Raw genomic sequence first — 22,476 nt, forward strand, 5'->3', positions numbered from 1 at the left:
CCATACATACAGGCTGGAACATCTGCTACCTGTCCTGTAGCTATCCGGGGTACTATAACTACCAGCATGGCAGAGGGCACTATGCCACACACACATACACAGGCTGGGACACCACATGTTGCATAGCCAGTGATCAGGGCAGGATAATGCTGACATTATTACCCGCACTACACATATATATAGCGGGGTGAGCAGGCGCCGGGTGCTGTGGGTCATACGTACTGTGTGGACACACGCAGGGAATCGCGGCCAGCGACGGGTGCACGTTCATCACGTGATTCACCTCACCCGGGCCCGGCGCCTGGGACAGCGGCAGTCACGTGACTCCGTTAACCGGAAGTGACGTCTGACCCGGCCGGGAGGAGCAGCAGCAGCTATGGAGCTGAGCGAGCTTCTGTATAACAAGTCCGAGTACATAGAGACTGTAAGTGTGCATACGTGTATGTGCATGTATATGTATGTATGTATGTATGTATGTATGTATGTATGTATGTATGTATGTGCGTGCATGTCTTTGTATGCATGTGTGCCTGCCTGTGTTAGGGAGTCCCACCTACAGATAGGACTGGAGCTGTCACTACTGTACTCTTTGATATAGCGCAGCAGAATATTTGGGATTCCCTCCCAGTATAATAAGGTTCTAATGGTGGATATCTGTGCTATGAAAGCATGAAGCAAAAGCATTTTACCCAACGTCCACTGCACCCATCTGCTGCCTTGTAATGTATACAATTTGCTGTCATTGGCTTACATGGCTGACAAAAACTTCAAAATCTGATGCTGTATGGGGCCAAGGAATCGGGTAGGATCTGACCAAATAGCATGTCTGGGATCTGAACATATCCGATGTGAGGTCCAGTGCACATTGTATTGGAACTGGAAAGCATACATGCTACACGTATGATCGCTGGGGCGAAGCCCTTGACAGCAGCAGGAGGCTGGATAACATGCAGAAGGGTCGCATACGATGGTCTTAGAAGGCTTGAGGGGAATCAGAAGATGTGACTTGTCCCATAGGAGAGGTCGCATAGTGTATGCCTTTAGTCATTTTTGGGATATCCAATTCTAGCACATGGCACCTAGTCCCTGATAGCTGCCAGTATCGGGGCTGATAGGATAGCCCTGGGCATGTCAATTAGCTATGGTAAATTACCACGGCTAATTGGATACCGCACTATTTCTATTTGTAGTGATAAACATCTCAACAAGGTGCGAATGCGCTGGAACACGGCACGGAATCAGTATGTTATGACTAGAGACAGGATTATATGCATTTGCATATTTGCATATGCATTTGCATATTTTGCCCATTCTTACTGGTTATTACATATTTTACCTAAAATCTAGTGATGGTGCATATTTTAGGTCCCGCCTTCTTCCCACCCGCGAGTCACAGCACTGCTTTGCCCTGCTGCTGCTGGCCAGGTAGTGGTAGTGTGCAGGCTGGGGCAATATGTGCACAGTGTGGGGAACCTTGGATGTACGCTATGTTTGACACTGCTCTAGGCTGCCAATCCATGTTGATAAAAGTCAGTCGGGGGGATGCCATTACGAAGCTCCTGAACCTTTGCCTGCCCCTGGCCTGGGACTTTACACCAAGAGACAGACTTCTGCAGCAGAGGAGGCGGGTGGAAGGGTTGTGACATCACGCGGCGCGGAGGAAATGCTGTGTCACAGTGAGTATGCGGCGCAGGGAGGAAGCCTTCCACTGCACCGCCCTCACACGCTATGCTGACATTTGATCCATCGGCGCTGGAGATGAGGGTCCGTGTAGTTGATGCAAGAAGAGCTTTAGACGCTGCGGTCTGCTGTAGCAGCCAGGAAGAAAAAAAATCCTGTGTACAGCACTAGACATCTGCGGATGCTGTGGGCCTAATGGGCCTATTTTTGAGGTTTATTTGCAACAAATTGTATGCTGATTTTTAAATAAATAAGTTAAAAATTACTTTTTTTTAATATCTGATGTAGCATATTTTAACGCTTTTCATGCATATTTTAAGTATTTTTCATGCATATTTGCATGCATATTTCAAGCTTTTTATGTTGCATATAATCCTGTCTCTAGTTATTACTATGAGCTATTCAGAGCTGATCACTGTTGTGCGAATTATTGGCTAGGAGTAGGGATCACAGTACGCATGCGCAAGGCCAAACCGACAAAAAACTACAAAGAATCCATTTACAGTCCCCTTGCAATTTGACTGGTGGGTAGCAACCTGCCATTTTCTGGGTGTGTCAGAAAAAAAGCAGGCATGCCCAAGCATTTAAGGGAGGGTTGGTAATGTCAACGCTGGCTTGCGATCAGCCTGTCTCTAGCACACAGTTGTGGAAGGGTTTTCTATCTGATCGCAGGGCTGTGCAAAATCACCCAGCAGCAATCTGGTCTGAATCAGGCCCATACTTATATGTTAGTTGGGCGCCCACTAAGCTATTTGCTTAGTTTTCTGCATCCCATCGTGGGACCCAAAAGAAGCCAAACGTAGGGATGCTTGGCTACAGAGGGAGAAGAATGTATAGTATTAGAGGACATGCACAAAATCTAGAGGGTAACCGCTATAAGGAAAGGTACTTTATACCCCTTTCACACCAGAAAATGCAGGGACTTACCCGGGAATACAGTCCAGGGATCAAGCAGGGACATTCCTGGGTTGGCCCCTTTCACACCGGCCTAGTCCCTGCATTTTCTAGTGTGAGAGAAACCATCCCCTCCCCACTTATGTGTAGCAGCTGGTCCAGGCAGTGGTTTCCAGGGTTCGGGCAGTGGCGGCTGGGAGCTTGTAGCGTTATTTGACGGATGGAAGCGCTACTGAACTGGATTTCAACCCTGCTAGCTAGGAAATTTTGGCTGGTGTGAAAGGGGTATTAAATTGCAGAATAGACTTCAAGCAGCAGTGGTGCCTAAGGGCGTGATTCATAGGTGGATTATCAGGAATTTGTGACTGCACAATGGGCCTTACACTGTTGGATAAAGTTCACCTCTGCAGCTTCCTAATTGACAGACAGAGACATCAAGAGAGGGCTGGGATTCTAGAAACGGAGCAAGTCACCCTGGTTTTTTTTTTTTAGAGGGCGGAGCCAGTAATATCATAAGGCTCAAACAGGGACGGAGGATGATCGCCATAGTAATGACAGGTTAGATGGGTTGTGTGCCTGTCTGACATCACATAACATTATACTTATGTCCTTTATTCGCAGGCTTCCGGAAACAAAGTGAGCCGACAGTCCGTACTCTGCGGCAGCCAGAATATCGTGCTGAATGGCAAAGTTAGTAACACAGTCAAAACTACTTTCCACCCCTATGAAATAAGTATGCAGGATTGAAATAAAACTGCCTTTTTTTTTAATGAAAATGCAACTCTTTCCTTGACCTGTTTGTATGGTGGCACTGTTGCTACAGTTACAGAGATCACTTCAATGTTGATTAAATAGTTTTATTCCAATCTGAAGTAACCATGAATTAGAGCCTCTATGCTAGTGGTGTGTAACTCATGGCCCTCAAGCTGTTGTGGAACTACACATTCCAGCATGCCCTGCCACAGTTTTAGCGATCCATTATATAAAACCTGTGGCAGGGCATGCTGGGACGTGTAGTTCCACAACAGCTGGAGGGGCAGACTAGATGGGCCAAGTGGTTCTTATCTGCTGTCAAATTCTATGTTTCTAGGGCCATGAGTCTGGCAGAAAAACGCATGATTTGGTGCCATCAAGGATGGTTTAAGTAAGAGTAGGAAAAGCAAATGAGGGGGAGGGCCCTGCTCGTGAGTGCTTACATTCTGAAACAGTTTAACGCCATCATTACAAGAACTAGCTGTGTGCATATAGTCCATAAGAACTAGCTGTGTGCATATAGTGCATAAGAACTAGCTGTGTGCATATAGTCCATAAGAACTAGCTGTGTGCATATAGTGCATAAGAACTAGCTGTGTGCATATAGTGCATAAGAACTAGCTGTGTGCATAAGAACTAGCTGTGTGCATAAGAACTAGCTGTGTGCATATAGTCCATAAGAACTAGCTGTGTGCATATAGTGCATAAGAACTAGCTGTGTGCATATAGTGCATAAGAACTAGCTGTGTGCATAAGAACTAGCTGTGTGCATATAGTCCATAAGAACTAGCTGTGTGCATATAGTCTATAAGAACTAGCTGTGTGCATAAGAACTAGCTGTGTGCATATAGTGCATAAGAACTAGCTGTGTGCATATAGTGCATAAGAACTAGCTGTGTGCATAAGAACTAGCTGTGTGCATATAGTCCATAAGAACTAGCTGTGTGCATATAGTGCATAAGAACTAGCTGTGTGCATATAGTGCATAAGAACTAGCTGTGTGCATATAGTCCATAAGAACTAGCTGTGTGCATAAGAACTAGCTGTGTGCATATAGTGCATAAGAACTAGCTGTGTGCATATAGTCCATAAGAACTAGCTGTGTGCATATAGTCCATAAGAACTAGCTGTGTGCATATAGTGCATAAGAACTAGCTGTGTGCATAAGAACTAGCTGTGTGCATATAGTGCATAAGAACTAGCTGTGTGCATATAGTGCATAAGAACTAGCTGTGTGCATATAGTCCATAAGAACTAGCTGTGTGCATATAGTGCATAAGAACTAGCTTTGTGCATATAGTGCATAAGAACTAGCTGTGTGCATATAGTGCATAAGAACTAGCTTTGTGCATATAGTGCATAAGAACTAGCTGTGTGCATAAGAACTAGCTGTGTGCATATAGTGCATAAGAACTAGCTGTGTGCATATAGTCCATAAGAACTAGCTGTGTGCATATAGTGCATAAGAACTAGCTGTGTGCATATAGTCCATAAGAACTAGCTGTGTGCATATAGTCCATAAGAACTAGCTGTGTGCATAAGAACTAGCTGTGTGCATATAGTGCATAAGAACTAGCTGTGTGCATATAGTCCATAAGAACTAGCTGTGTGCATAAGAACTAGCTGTGTGCATATAGTCCATAAGAACTAGCTGTGTGCATATAGTCCATAAGAACTAGCTGTGTGCATATAGTGCATAAGAACTAGCTGTGTGCATAAGAACTAGCTGTGTGCATATAGTGCATAAGAACTAGCTGTGTGCATATAGTCCATAAGAACTAGCTGTGTGCATAAGAACTAGCTGTGTGCATATAGTCCATAAGAACTAGCTGTGTGCATAAGAACTAGCTGTGTGCATATAGTGCATAAGAACTAGCTGTGTGCATATAGTGCATAAGAACTAGCTGTGTGCATATAGTGCATAAGAACTAGCTGTGTGCATATAGTGCATAAGAACTAGCTGTGTGCATATAGTCCATAAGAACTAGCTGTGTGCATATAGTGCATAAGAACTAGCTGTGTGCATATAGTGCATAAGAACTAGCTGTGTGCATATAGTGCATAAGAACTAGCTGTGTGCATATAGTCCATAAGAACTAGCTGTGTGCATATAGTGCATAAGAACTAGCTGTGTGCATATAGTGCATAAGAACTAGCTGTGTGCATAAGAACTAGCTGTGTGCATATAGTGCATAAGAACTATCTGTGTGCATATAGTGCATAAGAACTAGCTGTGTGCATATAGTGCATAAGAACTAGCTGTGTGCATAAGAACTAGCTGTGCATATAGTGCAGGGGTGGCCAACCCACCTGAGACAAAGAGCCCCAAAAAAAATTCTGTAATGACAAAGAGCCGCAACCATTCAAAAATGGGTGTGGCATAGCTCCCAGAAAGCCACACCCCATTTATAAATGGGTTGTGGCCTATATACAGATCGAGTGAGTTTCATCTATCCAGCCAGAGCACCATATACTTTTGTCTTGGTGCGCCGATTGATGAGAATGGGATGCGTGTGCATGTGAGACAATTGCACGTCCCCGTCTCGGCAACCGGCGCGTCAAGATTGAAAGGTGGTGCGCCGGCCGGATAGATAAAACTGGCTCCATCTGTATGTATGTGTGCGTGTGTATATGCATATATATGTATGGGGGTGAGTTAACAGGGGGCATGGTAAGAGAGGCTGAGGTGACAGGGGATGTGATGACAGGGTCAAGGGGTGCAGTGTCGGTGATGGAAGGACGTAATAAAGGGCAAGGTGAGAGAGGGTGAGAGAGGGTGAGATAGCAGGTGATAAGATGACAGGGGGTGAGGTAGCAGGTGATAAGATGACAGGGGGTGAGGTAGCAGGTGGTAAGATGACGGGGTGAGGTAGCAGGTGGTAAGATGACGGGGTGAGGTAGCAGGTGGTAAGATGACAGGGGGTGAGGTAGCAGGTGATAAGATGACAGTGGGTGAGGTAGCAGGTGATAAGATGACAGGGGGTGAGGTAGCAGGTGGTAAGATGACGGGGTGAGGTAGCAGGTGATAAGATGACAGGGGGTGAGGTAGCAGGTGGTAAGATGACGGGGTGAGGTAGCAGGTGGTAAGATGACGGGGTGAGGTAGCAGGTGGTAAGATGACAGGGGGTGAGGTAGCAGGTGATAAGATGACAGTGGGTGAGGTAGCAGGTGATAAGATGACAGGGGGTGAGGTAGCAGGTGGTAAGATGACGGGGTGAGGTAGCAGGTGATAAGATGACAGGGGGTGAGGTAGCAGGTGGTAAGATGACGGGGTGAGGTAGCAGGTGATAAGATGACAGGGGGTGAGGTAGCAGGTGATAAGATGACCATTCCATGGTGCACATGGTGGGAATTCGCTTGTGTGGGGTGGGATGGAGTTTACCTGATCGCTGGACTCTGAAAACCCTCTGCCCAGCGCTCAGGTCTGAATCGGGCCCCATGTGCAAATACCCCACTGCCATCCAGTGACTCCTATGTAGCCACTAGAGGATGTGTGTCAGTTTTGTGCACACAGCCCACAGACCCATTGAGATGCATTTGTCTGACTCAGAGACAGGTTCAGGGAGAACAATTGGAGATGTGGCTGCTTCACGTCCTCTGTGATTATTAAACATAAATGTGTTACACTAATTTGGTAATCTGATGGTGTCCCCTGCGCCAACCACACAATAATAACTTATCTCTATTTACCACTAAACACTAAAATAACATTAATAACTTATATTAAAAGATTTTGACACAGTGATTTGGAGTCAGCAATGGTCAGATATTTATTTATTTATTTATTAGTAAATCAATTAAAGAACTGTATAGTGGCAAAGCATAAAGATCCATAAGCCCTCAACCATCTGTGGGTGTCCCATGTATATACCATATAATATATAGTATACCATATAATCACACACACTCATAAGTAACCATCTGTGGGTGTCCCATGTATATACCATATAATATATAGTATACCATATAATCACACACACTCATAAGTAACCATCTGTGGGTGTCCCATGTATATACCATATAATATATAGTATACCATATAATCACACACTCATAAGTAACCATCTGTGGGTGTCCCATGTATATACCATATAATATATAGTATACCATATAATCACACACTCATAAGTAACCATCTGTATGTGTCCCATGTATATACCATATAATATATAGTATACCATATAATCACACGCTCACAAGTAACCATCTGTGGGTGTCCCATGTATATACCATATAATATATAGTATACCATATAATCACACACTCATAAGTAACCATCTGTGGGTGTCCCATGTATATACCATATAATATATAGTATACCATATAATCACACACTCATAAGTAACCATCTGTGGGTGTCCCATGTATATACCATATAATATATAGTATACCATATAATCACACACTCATAAGTAACCATCTGTGGGTGTCCCATGTATATACCATATAATATATAGTATACCATATAATCACACACTCATAAGTAACCATCTGTGGGTGTCCCATGTATATACCATATAATATATAGTATACCATATAATCACACACTCATAAGTAACCATCTGTGGGTGTCCCATGTATATACCATATAATATATAGTATACCATATAATCACACACTCATAAGTAACCATCTGTGGGTGTCCCATGTATATACCATATAATATATAGTATACCATATAATCACACACTCATAAGTAACCATCTGTGGGTGTCCCATGTATATACCATATAATATATAGTATACCATATAATCACACACTCATAAGTAACCATCTGTGGGTGTCCCATGTATATACCATATAATATATAGTATACCATATAATCACACACTCATAAGTAACCATCTGTGGGTGTCCCATGTATATACCATATAATATATAGTATACCATATAATCACACACTCATAAGTAACCATCTGTGGGTGTCCCATGTATATACCATATATTATATAGTATACCACATAATCACACACTCATAAGTAACCATCTGTGGGTGTCCCATGTATATACCATATAATATATAGTAATAACATATAATCACACACTCATAAGTAACCATCTGTGGGTGTCCCATGTATATACCATATAATATATAGTATACCATATAATCACACACTCATAAGTAACCATCTGTGGGTGTCCCATGTATATACCATATAATATATAGTATACCATATAATCACACACTCATAAGTAACCATCTGTGGGTGTCCCATGTATATACCATATAATATATAGTATACCATATAATCACACACTCATAAGTAACCATCTGTGGGTGTCCCATGTATATACCATATAATATATAGTATACCATATAATCACACACTCATAAGCAACCATCTGTGGGTGTCCCATGTATATACCATATAATATATAGTATACCATATAATCACACACTCATAAGTAACCATCTGTGGGTGTCCCATGTATATACCATATAATATACAGTATACCATATAATCACACACTCATAAGTAACCATCTGTTGGGTGTCCCATGTATATACCATATAATATATAGTATACCATATAATCACACACTCATAAGTAACCATCTGTGGGTGTCCCATGTATATACCATATAATATATAGTATACCATATAATCACACACTCATAAGTAACCATCTGTGGGTGTCCCATGTATATACCATATAATATATAGTATACCACTTCATCACACACTCATAAGTAACCATCTGTGGGTGTCCCATGTATATACCTTATAATATATAGTGTACCACATAATCACACACTCATATGTAACCATCTGTGGGTGTCCCATGTATATACCATATAATATATAGTATACCATATAATCACACACTCATAAGTAACCATCTGTGGGTGTCCCATGTATATACCATATAATATATAGTATACCATATAATCACACACTCATAAGTAACCATCTCTGGGTGTCCCATGTATATACCATATAATATATAGTATACCACATAATCACACACTCATAAGTAACCATCTGTGGGTGTCCCATGTATATACCATATAATATATAGTATACCATATAATCACACACTCATAAGTAACCATCTGTGGGTGTCCCATGTATATACCATATAATATATAGTATACCATATAATCACACACTCATAAGTAACCATCTGTGGGTGTCCCATGTATATACCATATAATATATAGTATACCATATAATCACACACTCATAAGTAACCATCTGTGGGTGTCCCATGTATATACCATATAATATATAGTATACCACATAATCACACACTCATAAGTAACCATCTGTGGGTGTCCCATGTATATACCATATAATATATAGTATACCATATAATCACACACTCATAAGTAACCATCTGTGGGTGTCCCATGTATATACCATATAATATATAGTATACCATATAATCACACACTCATAAGCAACCATAATATAAATAAAGACTCGGAGACATGTATTTGGCAGAATAAAAGGTGGTATTTATTTAAAACGCATTAAGGGGGGTATTCATTCGCCGGCGACCATCTCCCCACGGGGGGAGGTGGTCGCCTGAATATTTAAATATGTTTAATAAACTAAAGTTTGGTGGCAAAGGGGCCTATTCGGGAAGCAGTGAGAAGAGTGGAGGGGAGAGCCAGTGGAGATGTTACCCACGGCAACCACACTTCTCCCCTCTTTTCACGCCTTCATGAATAGCTCCCAAATTATTAAATCTTAATAAAATTATGATCTGCCCAAAAAAATAAAAAAACATATTTTGTTTAATTGAATGCCAATTAGCCAAATTAAAACAAGCTTCAGGGCCAATCAGAAGCAATATAGAGACACATGAGGGGAGAGGGGGTTGGGGGAGAGCAAGGATAACACATGTAAAACTCGGCAAGAGGTGAAACCAAAATCCTGCTGAGGGACTGAGGAATTTGAATTGTTGCCAATTAGCCAAATTGAAATGAGCCAAATTAAGGGGGGTATTCAATGTCAGAGGCACGGCTGTCGAGCTAGCGCGACAGCCGTGCCCCTGTCCCGTTCTCGCTTACCTCGACTGGAGCTCGGCAGTCGGGATTCAATGTCCCGGCCGCCGAGCGGCGAGAAGGGGGCGTGGCCGCGAGTTGCGGCCGGGAAGTGACGAGCTGCAGCCGGCAGCTCGTCACTTCCCGGCTGTTCTCGGCAGAACGAGCCCGACAGCTAGAGATGTCGGGCTCGTTCTGACAGAAAACCCTGTTCAATGCTGTCGGGGAAGACAGCATTGAATAGGGCCCGTCGAGCATCTCCCCCACGGGAGATGCTCAACGGTGATTGAATCTCCCCCTAAGTCCGTCAGTTCAGGTAAAAGGTAAAATCCCTCAAGACTTCTGCTGACAACAGCAGCAAGTGGCTGGTCCCCGAGTAGGGTAGACAGGGGGAGACAAGACAACAAGGACACGACCAGATACAACAGTACTTACGTCCTTGAATCGCACCCCTGGATGTTTGGGGGCAATGATGTTCTCAGTTTCCTCTAAAGATGACGCTGGGAAAATCTGCTCAGGTCGAAGCATCGGGCGCGGCACAGGGGGCAGATGCTGTTGATGTGCAGCCACTGTGTCAGGCATGAGATGTGGAAAACATGCCTGCAGGATGTGACCGCCACTTCCTCTCCAATCCGATACTGGGAGATGCAGATGGTGCAGGACTCTACAGCGCCTCCTTCTGTTAAGGTGCACCTCCTGTAGGATGGAAGGGGGACAAGAATGACTGCTGGTCTCCGTGCTCCCAAGGATGGTACTGCCACTGCTGGTGCTCCTCCTGATGATGGGTCTGCTGCTGGTTGGGCTGCTGCAGATGGGACACCTGAAGATGGTCTGCGGCGTCCTGATCGTAGCCACGAGGTGTTCGGATATGGCCCAGTTCCAGATAACTGGGCCAATTCCCTCCGGCTCATTGTTGGTGGTAAAGTGCACCAAAGGTGCACAGAAAAAAAAAAAAGAAAGAAAACACAGGTGTTAATGTGCCCTGATCTCTCTGATCACTGATCTCCTGTAAAAAGTAAAGTTGTAAACAACTCACTCTCTCTAGGGGGGGGTCTTTTTTTCTTGCGCTCTCCTCTGCCTCTGCTCAAGAAATGCCAGTGAGAGGCCAGTGCACTGAGGTTTTATACCTGGGATGTGGCATGCGGGCGGCGGTTGGAAATGGCAGTTGGTCTCTCTGCCCTATACCCAGCATCATCTTCCCACTAATATTACACAGTAACACATTTGGGGAATCAGTGGAAAGTGCCATATTAGTGCTCAGGAGTCACCACAGAAAGAACAGGGGGGTTTGGGGCGTGTACTGAAGCCATCTCAGTGCTGCTGCTGGGCCCAGTGGTTTTATCTGTCACTGCTGCTGCCATCTCTGCTCCTTCTCTGATGATTTCTGTGCTCACATATACATGTTAGTAGGTGCGGATCCTAAAACGTATTCCTCAGAGGAACAGCAGTATATGTATTAGAATATATATTGGGGGGACGCCACAGCAGTGTATTATGATTACAATAAATTGAATAAAATGTAGAAATTGAACATTTATTGCAAAAACAACTACTGCAGCCTATCACAAATTACCTGGCTGTATCCGCTACATCAGGGGTGGCTGGACTTTTGTCACCCGGGATCTACTTTTTGTATACTTACTTAATGATCTACCGGCATCTCCCCCATGGGCAATAAATATTCCCCTCCCAGTGCAATATACCCCTTACACATTATGCAACACAGAATAGGCCAAAATTCACACCAGGACACAGGGTATGGGCCAAAATTCACACCAGGACACAGGGTATGGGCCCATATTCACACCAGGACACAGGGTATGGGCCCATATTCACACCAGGACACAGGGTATGGGCCCATATTCACACCAGGACACAGGGTATGGGCCCATATTCACACCAGGACACAGGGTATGGGCCAAAATCCACTAAAACTGCCAATTCTGCGTCACATCCCCCAGCCGGCATTTAGACTTATCCAGAATGCAACTGCAGTTCTAGGGATCGCGCATGCACAGAATGGTGAACAAATTGTCCAATAGCGAATTGCAGCGACTAAAGCTGAATTAGACCCAATGGGGGAAATTTACTAAGATGTGTATTCTACTTCACATATGATGTTGCTATGGGCAACCAATCAGATCCAGTCTACTATCTTCTAGGGTGCTCAATAAATAAGACATAGATTCTGATTGGTTGCCCATAGCAACATCATATATGAAGTAGAATACACATCTTAGTAAATATCCCCCATTGGGGGTAATTCAGCTTTAGTCGCTGCATAGCGAAATTCGTTATTGGACAATTTGTTCGCCATTCTGTGCATGCGCGATCCCTAGAACTGCAGTTGCATTCTGGATAAGTCTTAGTGCCGGCTGGGGGATGTGACGCAGAATTGTCAGGCTGCAGTCTGGACAATGGGGGTGTATCTGGTTTTGGGGCTGTATGCAGCGACATAGTGCCTGCCTATGCTGCGCAGGTGGGGAGCTGCCCTAGTTATACAAGCGATTCACTATTCTGCAAAGCGCTTGCATATTTGTAATGTGATTGCAGCCTAAAGTCTTTTGAGGTCTTCCTACTGTGTCTTGACTGGACTGTATTGAAGGGAGGGGAGGACTGTGTGTGTGTGTGTGTGCCCAATATTTTAGGGGTGTGGCCTTTTAGCACAGGGCGTGGCCTATTCCTGCAAGAAAGGAGTGTTTCAGAGGGTGCTAAAGCAATACAAGCAACTGTATTTAAATTGCCATTAAGACACAATATGCATGCACAGTTTACAAGTATTTCGTTGTGGTATATCAATACAGCATCCTTTTTAGCAGTGTTATGGTGTACATCATTCGGTCAAAGCAGAAAGACCAGAAAGACCAGGCATGTCCAAACTGCGGCTCTCCAGCTATTTTGAATCTACAAGTCCCATTATGTTTTGCTACTAGGGAATGCTAGAACTATGGCAAGGCATGCTGGGATGTATTGTTTTACAACAGCTGGAGGGACAGATCCTACATGCCTGATGTACACTCATGGCCCTCCAGCTGTTGTGGAACTACACATCCCAGCATTCCCTGCCACAGTTTTAGCAATCCATTATATAAAATCTGTGGCAACTGGAGGGCAACCACTGTACCAAAGAATAATGTAACCATTTATCTTTACATGGAGTTAGGTTACAATTTAAAACAATAAATATTTCTCTGTCTGCACTCCCTGATCCTCCGTTCCGGCATGTCCGCCATTGGATGTAATGCATTGTGAAGGGGTAACTAGTACAGTATGTCACCCAGTGCTGCATTATGGTTTCCCCAATCTGCTGTTCCTTCCTCTCTTTCAGACAATTGTCATGAATGACTGTATTATCAGGGGGGACTTGGCAAATGTCCGTGTCGGGAGACACTGCGTCATCAAAAGCCGAAGTGTGATTAGGCCGCCATTTAAGAAATTCAGCAAAGGGTGAGGAGCAGCTATATAGTTATTTATAATGATATGCTGTACTCTGTTCTTTTATGTTAATCTTGCTTGTGTATTGTATGTAGTGTCAGGTAATTCATTGTCTTTTTGGGTGGTTTTATATTGGTTATCACTGGTATGGTTGCATGGATTCATTTAGTAAAGATTTAATGACACTAGAAATAAGTCCATGTAATGATGATGTGCACACACACACACACACACACACACACACACTAGCAGGGTTGCTCCCGGGACCAGCCCAGGATACAGGCCGGTGTGAAATGTACTTACCCGACTTTCCTATCCTGGCCGCGGTGCTGGAAGCGAGCGCCGCACGCTCTGCGCCACTGGGGGAGCCGCCAGTCTCTGCCTCGCTGTTGATGGTCTGCCACTGCCTGGGGCCCTGCATTTTCTGGTGTGAAATTGATAACAGTGCTCACTAACTGCTGTTCAGACCAAAGGTTCCCAAACTCAGCCCTCAGGGTTCCCTAAAGGTACAGGTTTTAGGGATATCCTTGGTTGAGAACAGATGGTTAAATTAAGTTGACTGATGTACTAATGAAATCACCTGTGTCCAAGCATGTTAGAGCGTGTTCAATAGCATAACATCTAGTGATTCCAGTAAACATCAACACCACTTCCCGTACTGTCTCCGCGAGCTGCAGCTCTGTCCCCGGCAAGCCTAGTGAGCGGCTCTCACACAGCACCGGTAACCGCCAGATCCCCTGCGCTGGCGGATGTCGGCAGAGAGGCGATCATGCGGACGCCGGCGGAGAGGTGGTCCATCTGCCTGAGACGCACGAGCATCTCATATGCTTGAGCGTCTCAGTAATTCTTGTGGCAGGGTACGGCAACCCTGCCCGTGTCCGCTTCAGGGAGATGGTCAGGGTTAGGGGTTCGGTCACGTGCGCGTCTCGTGCACAAAGGGGGGGTGCGGGCACAAGTGCGTCCCATGCACAGTAAAGGACACATTTGCCAGTGCTCCATGTTACATACTGGCAAATGCCTCCATTTCAAACCCCCACTATACATGCCAGCCCGAAGCGTGACTAAAGCTGGCCATACATCAGAAAGATCGATCTTAAGATCGATTGCGCTCATGATTGTGTACAATTTCCCTTGAAATCCCCGGCAGTCCTTGGTGGTTTTTGGACACACAATCTACACACAATCCATCTTACAATCAGTCATACAATCCATCTGCTGTATGACTGTGTATGCAAGATGTGCACACAATCTGCATACAATCCATCATACAATCAGTCATACAATCCATCTGATGATTGATTGTATGATTTGTGTACACAAGATGTGCACACAATCTGCATACAATCCATCTTACAATCAATTGAGATTGTATGATTGGGTACAATATCTTTCTGATGTATGGCCACCTTAACAGACGTGGTACAAGTCCTCCCGAGCCTGTTCATACCCCCACTATTCACGTTTGTGATTTTATAAAGTGTGGCGAGCCCCGCGTAAAATGAGCCTGAAGCTGCGCTCGCCACGCTTTATAAACTTCGCTCCGACGTGGATAGTGGGAGTATGAACAGGTCGGGAGGATGCGTACTGCGCTTTGGGCTGGCGTGGATAGTGGGGGTGTTTCAGGAACACATTCACACCTGTCATGTCATCCATCTGAAACAATAATGATGATGCATGTTAACTGTCAAATGGATTTTACTGACCTAAAGAAAAAATAAGAAATACAATGATAAATGTTAAATAATAGCTTAGAACAACAAGTCCCAGAAAGGTCAAAAACACTTATTCCTCTGGCACGGTCAATGGATCGGCGCTGATGGTGACAGGGACACTACACTGACTGCGCAAGTGCCGCCGTGAAACTACACAAGTACCGTATTTTCTTATGTTTTCTGGAAGTGCTAAATGTTCTGCTGTAGAAAGCGTGCTAATATGCAGTTTGTGGGGGTGAATGGTGTGATCCCCTCCCCCCCCCCCCCCCTTTTTTCTTTTGCTGTACAGAGGTTTCTAAAGTGTTTGCACTAGAAGTATATAATTTATCTTACATTTGTTTTTAAACATGGCTATCCGGAAAACCTGGACTGTCAGGGACACCTGACAACTGAGATTGTGAACCACTGGTTTAAACCATAAATACATAGCGCAGCGTTACTGGTCAGTACTATGCTTATGGCTCAGTAGTTCTGTTCTTATATGCCACAGGTAAGATCCAGTGACCACGTTACATGGCAGCAGCTTGTCATTGCAGACCTACTTTAATGTGTACCACTAGGGTGCTTACATGTGACATTAGATACACCTGTCTGCTTTTGGCAGGAGAGTGTAGGACAAGCGGACATTGGGAGAGACCATTGATCTGTACCCATCCCTGGTGTATGAGGGAGAAGTGAGATGTGTATAAATAATAGAGATGTGTGGTTCGGATTTGAAATCCGAATCTTATTCGCTATCGGCTGTCACGTGTTGTGGCTAGCCAATAAAATCTCACATTGAAATCTGAATAAATACTAACCGCACATCTCTAATAAATAATGCTTGTTACACAGGCCAGTAATGTCATTAGTACCAGGATGAGCAAAGATAACCTCATCATTATAATACTCCCAAATAATCTGGTCGCTTCTGAAAGCCTTGTGTAAGGGTATGTCAGCCCTTCTGTGCATTTGCAGTACCTGTCTGACAACACAAACTGGGTCCCAGAGCTTTCCAACTGAATGCAGCCAATAAGGTCACCTATCTGTATTTGAGTAGCTTTGTCCTCCTGTAACCACTTCACATGGTATGCCCGGGCTGAGCTGCGCCGCAGTATTGGGCTCTCCCGGAAAATGTCCAGGCAAACCACCGATAATGAGGTGTTAGCCAATGGTGCCGCCAGCTGTGCACCATTGGCATACCACCTCTAGGGGCACCCCCCAACCCCTGTCACTCACCACTCAAGGGGTTAAAAAAAGATATATATGCCTAGTATAATTTTGAAGCATTATGCTGTTATTTCTAAAATCACGAGAATTATTTGCCTCGTTTTTTTTTCATATCAGATCAGGTGTTGATGATCCAATGTTGCTTGCTGCCTATTAAATGTATTCATATTACATGACTCTTAATGCTCTGAAATTGGCCTTAATTGCAGGCTTCGCCGCTGCCTTTTCAGTGTGTAATTGAGGTGAATGCGGCCACGAGGTCTCTGATTTCCCTGTGTCATTGAGCGAACCTGCCTCTTCCCCACAACTTGTAATTAACACACCCACACACACAAAACCATTTAAGGGACAGAAAATTACTTTGCTCTTTAAAACAGAGAGCGCTTTTGTTCAGGGAAAAGCGGTTCCAGATAATTAGAGGCCTAATTTGCGTTGGGAAGGTACACATGCCGCCAGCCATTAGGCTGCGATAGGCACACGTGACGCTAACGTGCGTTTCGGCAAAGCTAAAGCCATACTATGGGGAATGTAGGTCAGCCACATCCACATCGCCACTACATTTACCAGTACCCTTTCCACTAATGTAGATTTGTGTCTTTCTGTTACTTTCAACAGGGTGGCCTTTTTCCCCTTGCATATCGGAGACCACGTCTTCATAGAAGAAGACTGTGTTGTCAATGCAGCACAGATAGGATCATATGTACACATAGGGAAGAACTGCGTTATTGTAAGTATCACTTCCAGTCTCCTTTACTAAATAATTAAGACATTGTTTGACATTAATGTGTAGCCCACCTTGCTGTAACTAACCTATCCACTACGCTCTGCCGCTGGTTACATTGATAGGTGTCTTTAAATAGACAGGAAGAGTGTGGCTGACAGGCAGTCTTGCTCTGCAGGGGATGCAGTCAATTTACCTACAATCAAAATACCGACAACCATCGATGACGGTCAAAATACCGACATTTAAAATGTCGACCGGGTCAAAATACCGACATATAGAATGTAGACAGGTTAAAAAGTCAACATGAGTTGAAGCACGGGGTTCATGTCGACCTATGTCAACATACAGACCCAAAAGGATATGAAAAACATTTGTCTAATTTTTGACCTGTCTATTTTGACCAGGTCGGTATTTTGACTGTTGGTCAATTGCTGGCGGAATTTTGACCGTCAGGATTTTAATTGTAGGTAAATCATACCGAACCCCTCTGCAGATGTGCAGATTGGCTCCATAAAAGTTTCAACCTCATCAACTATGTTACTATGGGATACGGTCACATGGTCGACCCTATTTAAGTCAACATGCATTGGGTTGACTATTGATGGTCAACATGGCTTAGGATGACACATGAAATAAGTTGACATGGCTAAGGTCGACACAGTTGAAAGGTCTACACAAGCATTAGGTCGACAATGGGAAGGTAGACAGTGAAAGGGTCGACATGGGTTTTTCATGTTTTTATGATAAGCCGACAGGCGGTATTTCGCACCCTACTGTCCACTATGACTTGGTGGGAGAATAATATAGTGTGCTGAGCACAGCGAGGCGCCGTGCCCAAAGCATGGCCAGCGCAGTGGTTTACTTTGCCGGTGTCCGTGTCGACTATGTTGACATTTGGGTCAAAAGTGAAATCCTCATGTCGGCATTTCCATTGTCGACCATCTGTGTCTACCTTAGCCATGTCGACCTTAAGTGTTTGAGCAAATCATGTCGATCTTTAGCGGTCCACCCAATGACCCATACTCGTTACTATGTATGCTACCACTGAAAATGAATTGCTGTTAATTTCCTTTTTATTCTAGTTACTGCCATGTTGCATGTTCTATGTTCTCTCTATACAGGGCCGCCGGTGCGTCCTGAAGGATTGTTGCAAGATTTTGGACAACACCGTTTTGCCTCCTGAAACAGTGGTACCTCCCTTCACCGTGTTTTCCGGATGCCCCGGTAAGTGAATTTGCGGAGGGACGTCAATATAGTGGAGGCAAGAGTCTGTATTTGATTGTACAGCCGTGGGGCTTCCCTGATATACGCTAAGCCAGAGATTCCCAAACCTGTGCAATTACAGTCCAGGGTTTAAGGAATTCCATGCTTGGGTATGAAGTCAAATGACTGAGGTACTAATGAAGTCATCTGTGCTCAAGAATGGATATTTTTAAAACATGGACTGTAATGATGGAGTGTAGGGGGATGAGGGACAATATCGTAAAAACGAAATTGCGCTTAGTGTTTGAGCTGCCCAGTAGTTAGAACTAGTCAAGAGAAATATTTGCTATAAGCAAAGGTAGATACTAGGCGCTTGTTTACAAGAGGCTAAACAATACAGGTATAAGACAAGATGAAAGTAGATCTAATAGCATAGAGGTCAAAATGAAGAGATAATGAAAATAATAAAAAACGGAAAAAAAAAATAGAAAATAAATGAAAAATAATAAAATGTACAAATAATGTTTAGCAGCTCTCTTTCGAGATATTGAGAGGGTCCATGTGGGGAGCTGACTAACTTCTCTAGCATGTAGTTCCGATATCTGTGAATCTTTAGGCGGCTCTCTGCGGCAGAGTCTTTGCCGGTCAGCGGCGGCTTCTGGTGACGTCACCCAGATCTCCGGCTTCTACTTCAGTGCTGCGGGCAGTAGTGTCTCCTCAGAGGGTCCCTCTTTATCGATCCATAAAAAGGATCGATAAAGAGGGACCCCCCGAGGAGAAACTACTGCCCGTAGTCCTGAAGTAGAAGCTGGAGATCTGAATGAGGTCAACAGAAGCCGCCGCTGCCGCAGAGAGCCGCCTGAAGTTTCACAGAAATCGGAACTCAGGTAGAAGTTAGGGCAAGTTAATCAGCTCAAATATTTCTCTTGATGGAGTTTAAGTGTTCGCCTTCTGCTGTCCCCTTCCCTACCCTTACTGAGCGAACGTTTTGGCGAGTGTGAAACGCGTCAAAGCCGGTCGCTCCAAGGGTATGCATAAACCTTGAACATTGGGGATGGGGCCAAATTTGGCCCATAAAAAATGGGTCTGAATCGGCCCCAGTGCGCTCTGATTATTTGCTGTAGGACATTATGAAGCGTTAAACCATTTCTAGGTCGGAGCACAAGGAGAACATCTAAGGCTTAGCATTGCTGCCTCACAGCGCTGAGGTCATGGGTTCGATTCTAACCATGGCCCTAACTGTGCGGAGTTTGTATATTCTCCCCGTGTTTATGTGAGTCACCTCCCACAATTCAAAAATATACTGGTAGGTTAATTGGCTCCCAACAAAATTAACCCTTGTGTGAATGTGTGTACATGTGATAGGGAATATAGATTGTAAGCTCCACTGGGACTGATGTGAATGTTCAAATATTCTCTGTACAGCGCTGCGGAATATGTGTGCGCTATATAAATAACTGGGAATAATATTACTCTAGCAAATACAATTGGCCACCAAGACCTGTGACACATTATGGATCAGCCCCTAAGCTTAATGTCCCCCACCCCCCTTAATTACATGGAAAATATGATGTCACTGAAATTGGAATCACCTGACCTGATGGCATTCTCATCTTGTTATCTTGTTTCTATGGATACCACTTATTATTATTATTATTATTATTATTATTATCATCCTTTTATTTATATGGCACCACAAGGGATCCGCAGCATCCAATTACAGAGTACATAAGCAAAACATAGATTACAGTTGAATACAATAAAGTACAGGGTACATAACCATAGCTGCATCAGCAGTGGATACTGAGATGAGTATCAGCATTACAGAAAACCACAGGATTTGGTGCCATCAAAGATGGTTTAAGTAAGAGAAGGAAATACACATCAAGGAAGAGGGGCCCTGCTTGTGAGAGCTTACATTCTAAACCAGTGGTAGCCAACCCTAGCCCTCGAGAGCTACCAACAGTGCACATTTTCCAGACAACCTAGCTGCTGCACTCATTAATCACTGACACATTTTAAAAGATACACAGATGGAGCTAATTAGCTCACTTGTGATTCTGTGAGGAGACCTGCAAAACATGCACTGTTGGTAGCTCTGGAGGACTAGGGTTGGCTACCCCAGTTCTAAACGGATTACATTTCAGCTATTAGTCTCCTAGGGCTGGATATTGAGTCTTGTCAGTGGTTTATACTAGGACAATAATTTTATTGCAGAAAATTGTCAGATTTTGCAGTTCCCCATAGTCTCCCGCCAATCCTCAGTACAACCTCTTGTGTGTATGTGCACTGCCTGGCACAGTATAATACCCAGCTCCAGTATATAGGGCCTTATTCTAGTTCACTCTTAGAGGAGAATTCCTTCTCAAATGGACAAAACCATGTGCACTGCAGGGGGGCAGATGTAATATGTGCAGATATAATTAGATTTGGCTGAGTTATTTTGTTTCTGTGCAGGGAAAATACTGGCTGCTTTATTTTTACACTGCAGTATAGATCTCACTGTGAAGTAAAACCCCACCCAAATCTAATTCTCTCTGCACCTGTTACATCTGCCCCCCTGCAGTGCACATGGTTTTGTCCATGTGAGAAGGAATTTGCCTCGAAGAGTGAACTAGAATAAGGCCCACAGTCTCACTTTGAGTTTTCGGTCTGATATCTTGTGTTTAACCCTTTAGGCCTGTTCTCCGGAGAGCTGCCAGAATGCACGCAGGAACTGATGATTGACGTCACCAAGAGTTACTACCAGAAGTTCCTGCCGCTGACGCAGATATAGATGCCGGCGTCACTCCCTCCCCCTCAGCTGGTTTCATTTTTATTTTTATTTTGTACATGTATATATTAACCTTTATCCTGCATTCATTTGGTCCAAAGCTCCCCTACTATTTATTTATTACAACCCCCTCTCTATCCTCCTCTACTCCAGGCAGCGTTCCTGTCCCAAGTTGAGATCTGATTTTGTCATAACCGTTCCGTCAAAGCTCAGTCCTCGAAGCCAGTGCACCACCCTGGCATTGCAGTGCCCCAACACCCCGGCATTGCACTAGATTAGCACTTGTCAGTAAAATAAATATTTGCTTTACATATGCTGTTCAGTTCTGTTATATTTGTAATAACACATGTAGGTGCATGAAGTGTATTTGTGTGTTATATTCCCATCCTATGATCTAGCTGTCCCGGTGTTGTGATACATTGTACCCCACCAGCCCCTGGTCGCCTATCTCTGTAGTAAACCACTTCACAATACAATCAGTCATTTATGGTTTGGGCCTCCGAAATTTATTCCTGGGCACGATGGCATGTCACAACATGCCAAGGTTTTAGAGCCGCTACATCTATGAATATTCAATAGCAAAGTTACAGATGGTTATTGATGTCTAGGGGTATGCACTATAACGAAGATCTATTTTACCTTCGTACATTATAGTCTGCAGTGATTGGCAGCTGCCTTTTCATTGCGATGAAGAGTAGTATTGAAAAAGATTTACTTGAAGCCCTAAGGGGCTTATTTTGGTTCACTCTTTCTGACAAATTCCTTCTTAGATGGACAAAACCATGTGCACTGCAGGGGGGCAGATGTTACTTGTGCAGAGAGTGTTAGATTTGGGTGGGGTTTTACTTCAAAGTGAGATCTATATTGCAGTGTAAAAATAAAGCAGCCAGTATTTACCCTACACAGAAACAAAATATCTCACCCAAATCTAATTCTCTCTGCACCTGTTAAACCCCCCCCCCCCCCCCCCCCCGTGCAGTGCACATGGTTGTGTCCATCTAAGAAGGAATTTGTCAGAGTGAACCAAAATAACCCCCTAAAGGTGCATACACAGGGTGCATTCTGGCTAGGGCAATTTTGACACTGCAATTTTCCCCTTGAA

The 22,476-nt window shown here is 44.0% G+C and overlaps 2 protein-coding genes across 2 annotated transcripts in view; one reads left to right on the forward strand and one right to left on the reverse strand.

Moving 5' to 3' along the window:
• Nucleotides 1-367, reverse strand: part of PALB2 (partner and localizer of BRCA2) — a 35,895-nt gene extending 35,528 nt beyond the window's left edge. Inside the window, exon 1 of the mRNA XM_083152940.1 lies at nt 223-367. The gene's annotated coding sequence lies outside the window, so the exon portion shown is untranslated. The remainder of the gene's footprint in view (nt 1-222) is intronic.
• Nucleotides 258-21,685, forward strand: DCTN5 (dynactin subunit 5). The gene is made up of 6 exons (XM_083152941.1): nt 258-424; nt 3,196-3,264; nt 13,647-13,765; nt 17,290-17,401; nt 18,520-18,622; nt 21,280-21,685. Exons 1-6 carry the CDS (start codon nt 377-379, stop codon nt 21,375-21,377), a joined length of 549 nt encoding a protein of 182 aa, XP_083009067.1. The 5' UTR covers nt 258-376; the 3' UTR covers nt 21,378-21,685.
• Nucleotides 21,686-22,476: the final 791 nt, after the last annotated feature.

This window comes from Crinia signifera, chromosome 7, assembly GCF_055691185.1.
Source record: "Crinia signifera chromosome 7, ASM5569118v1, whole genome shotgun sequence".
Taxonomy (NCBI): Eukaryota; Metazoa; Chordata; class Amphibia; order Anura; family Myobatrachidae; genus Crinia; species Crinia signifera.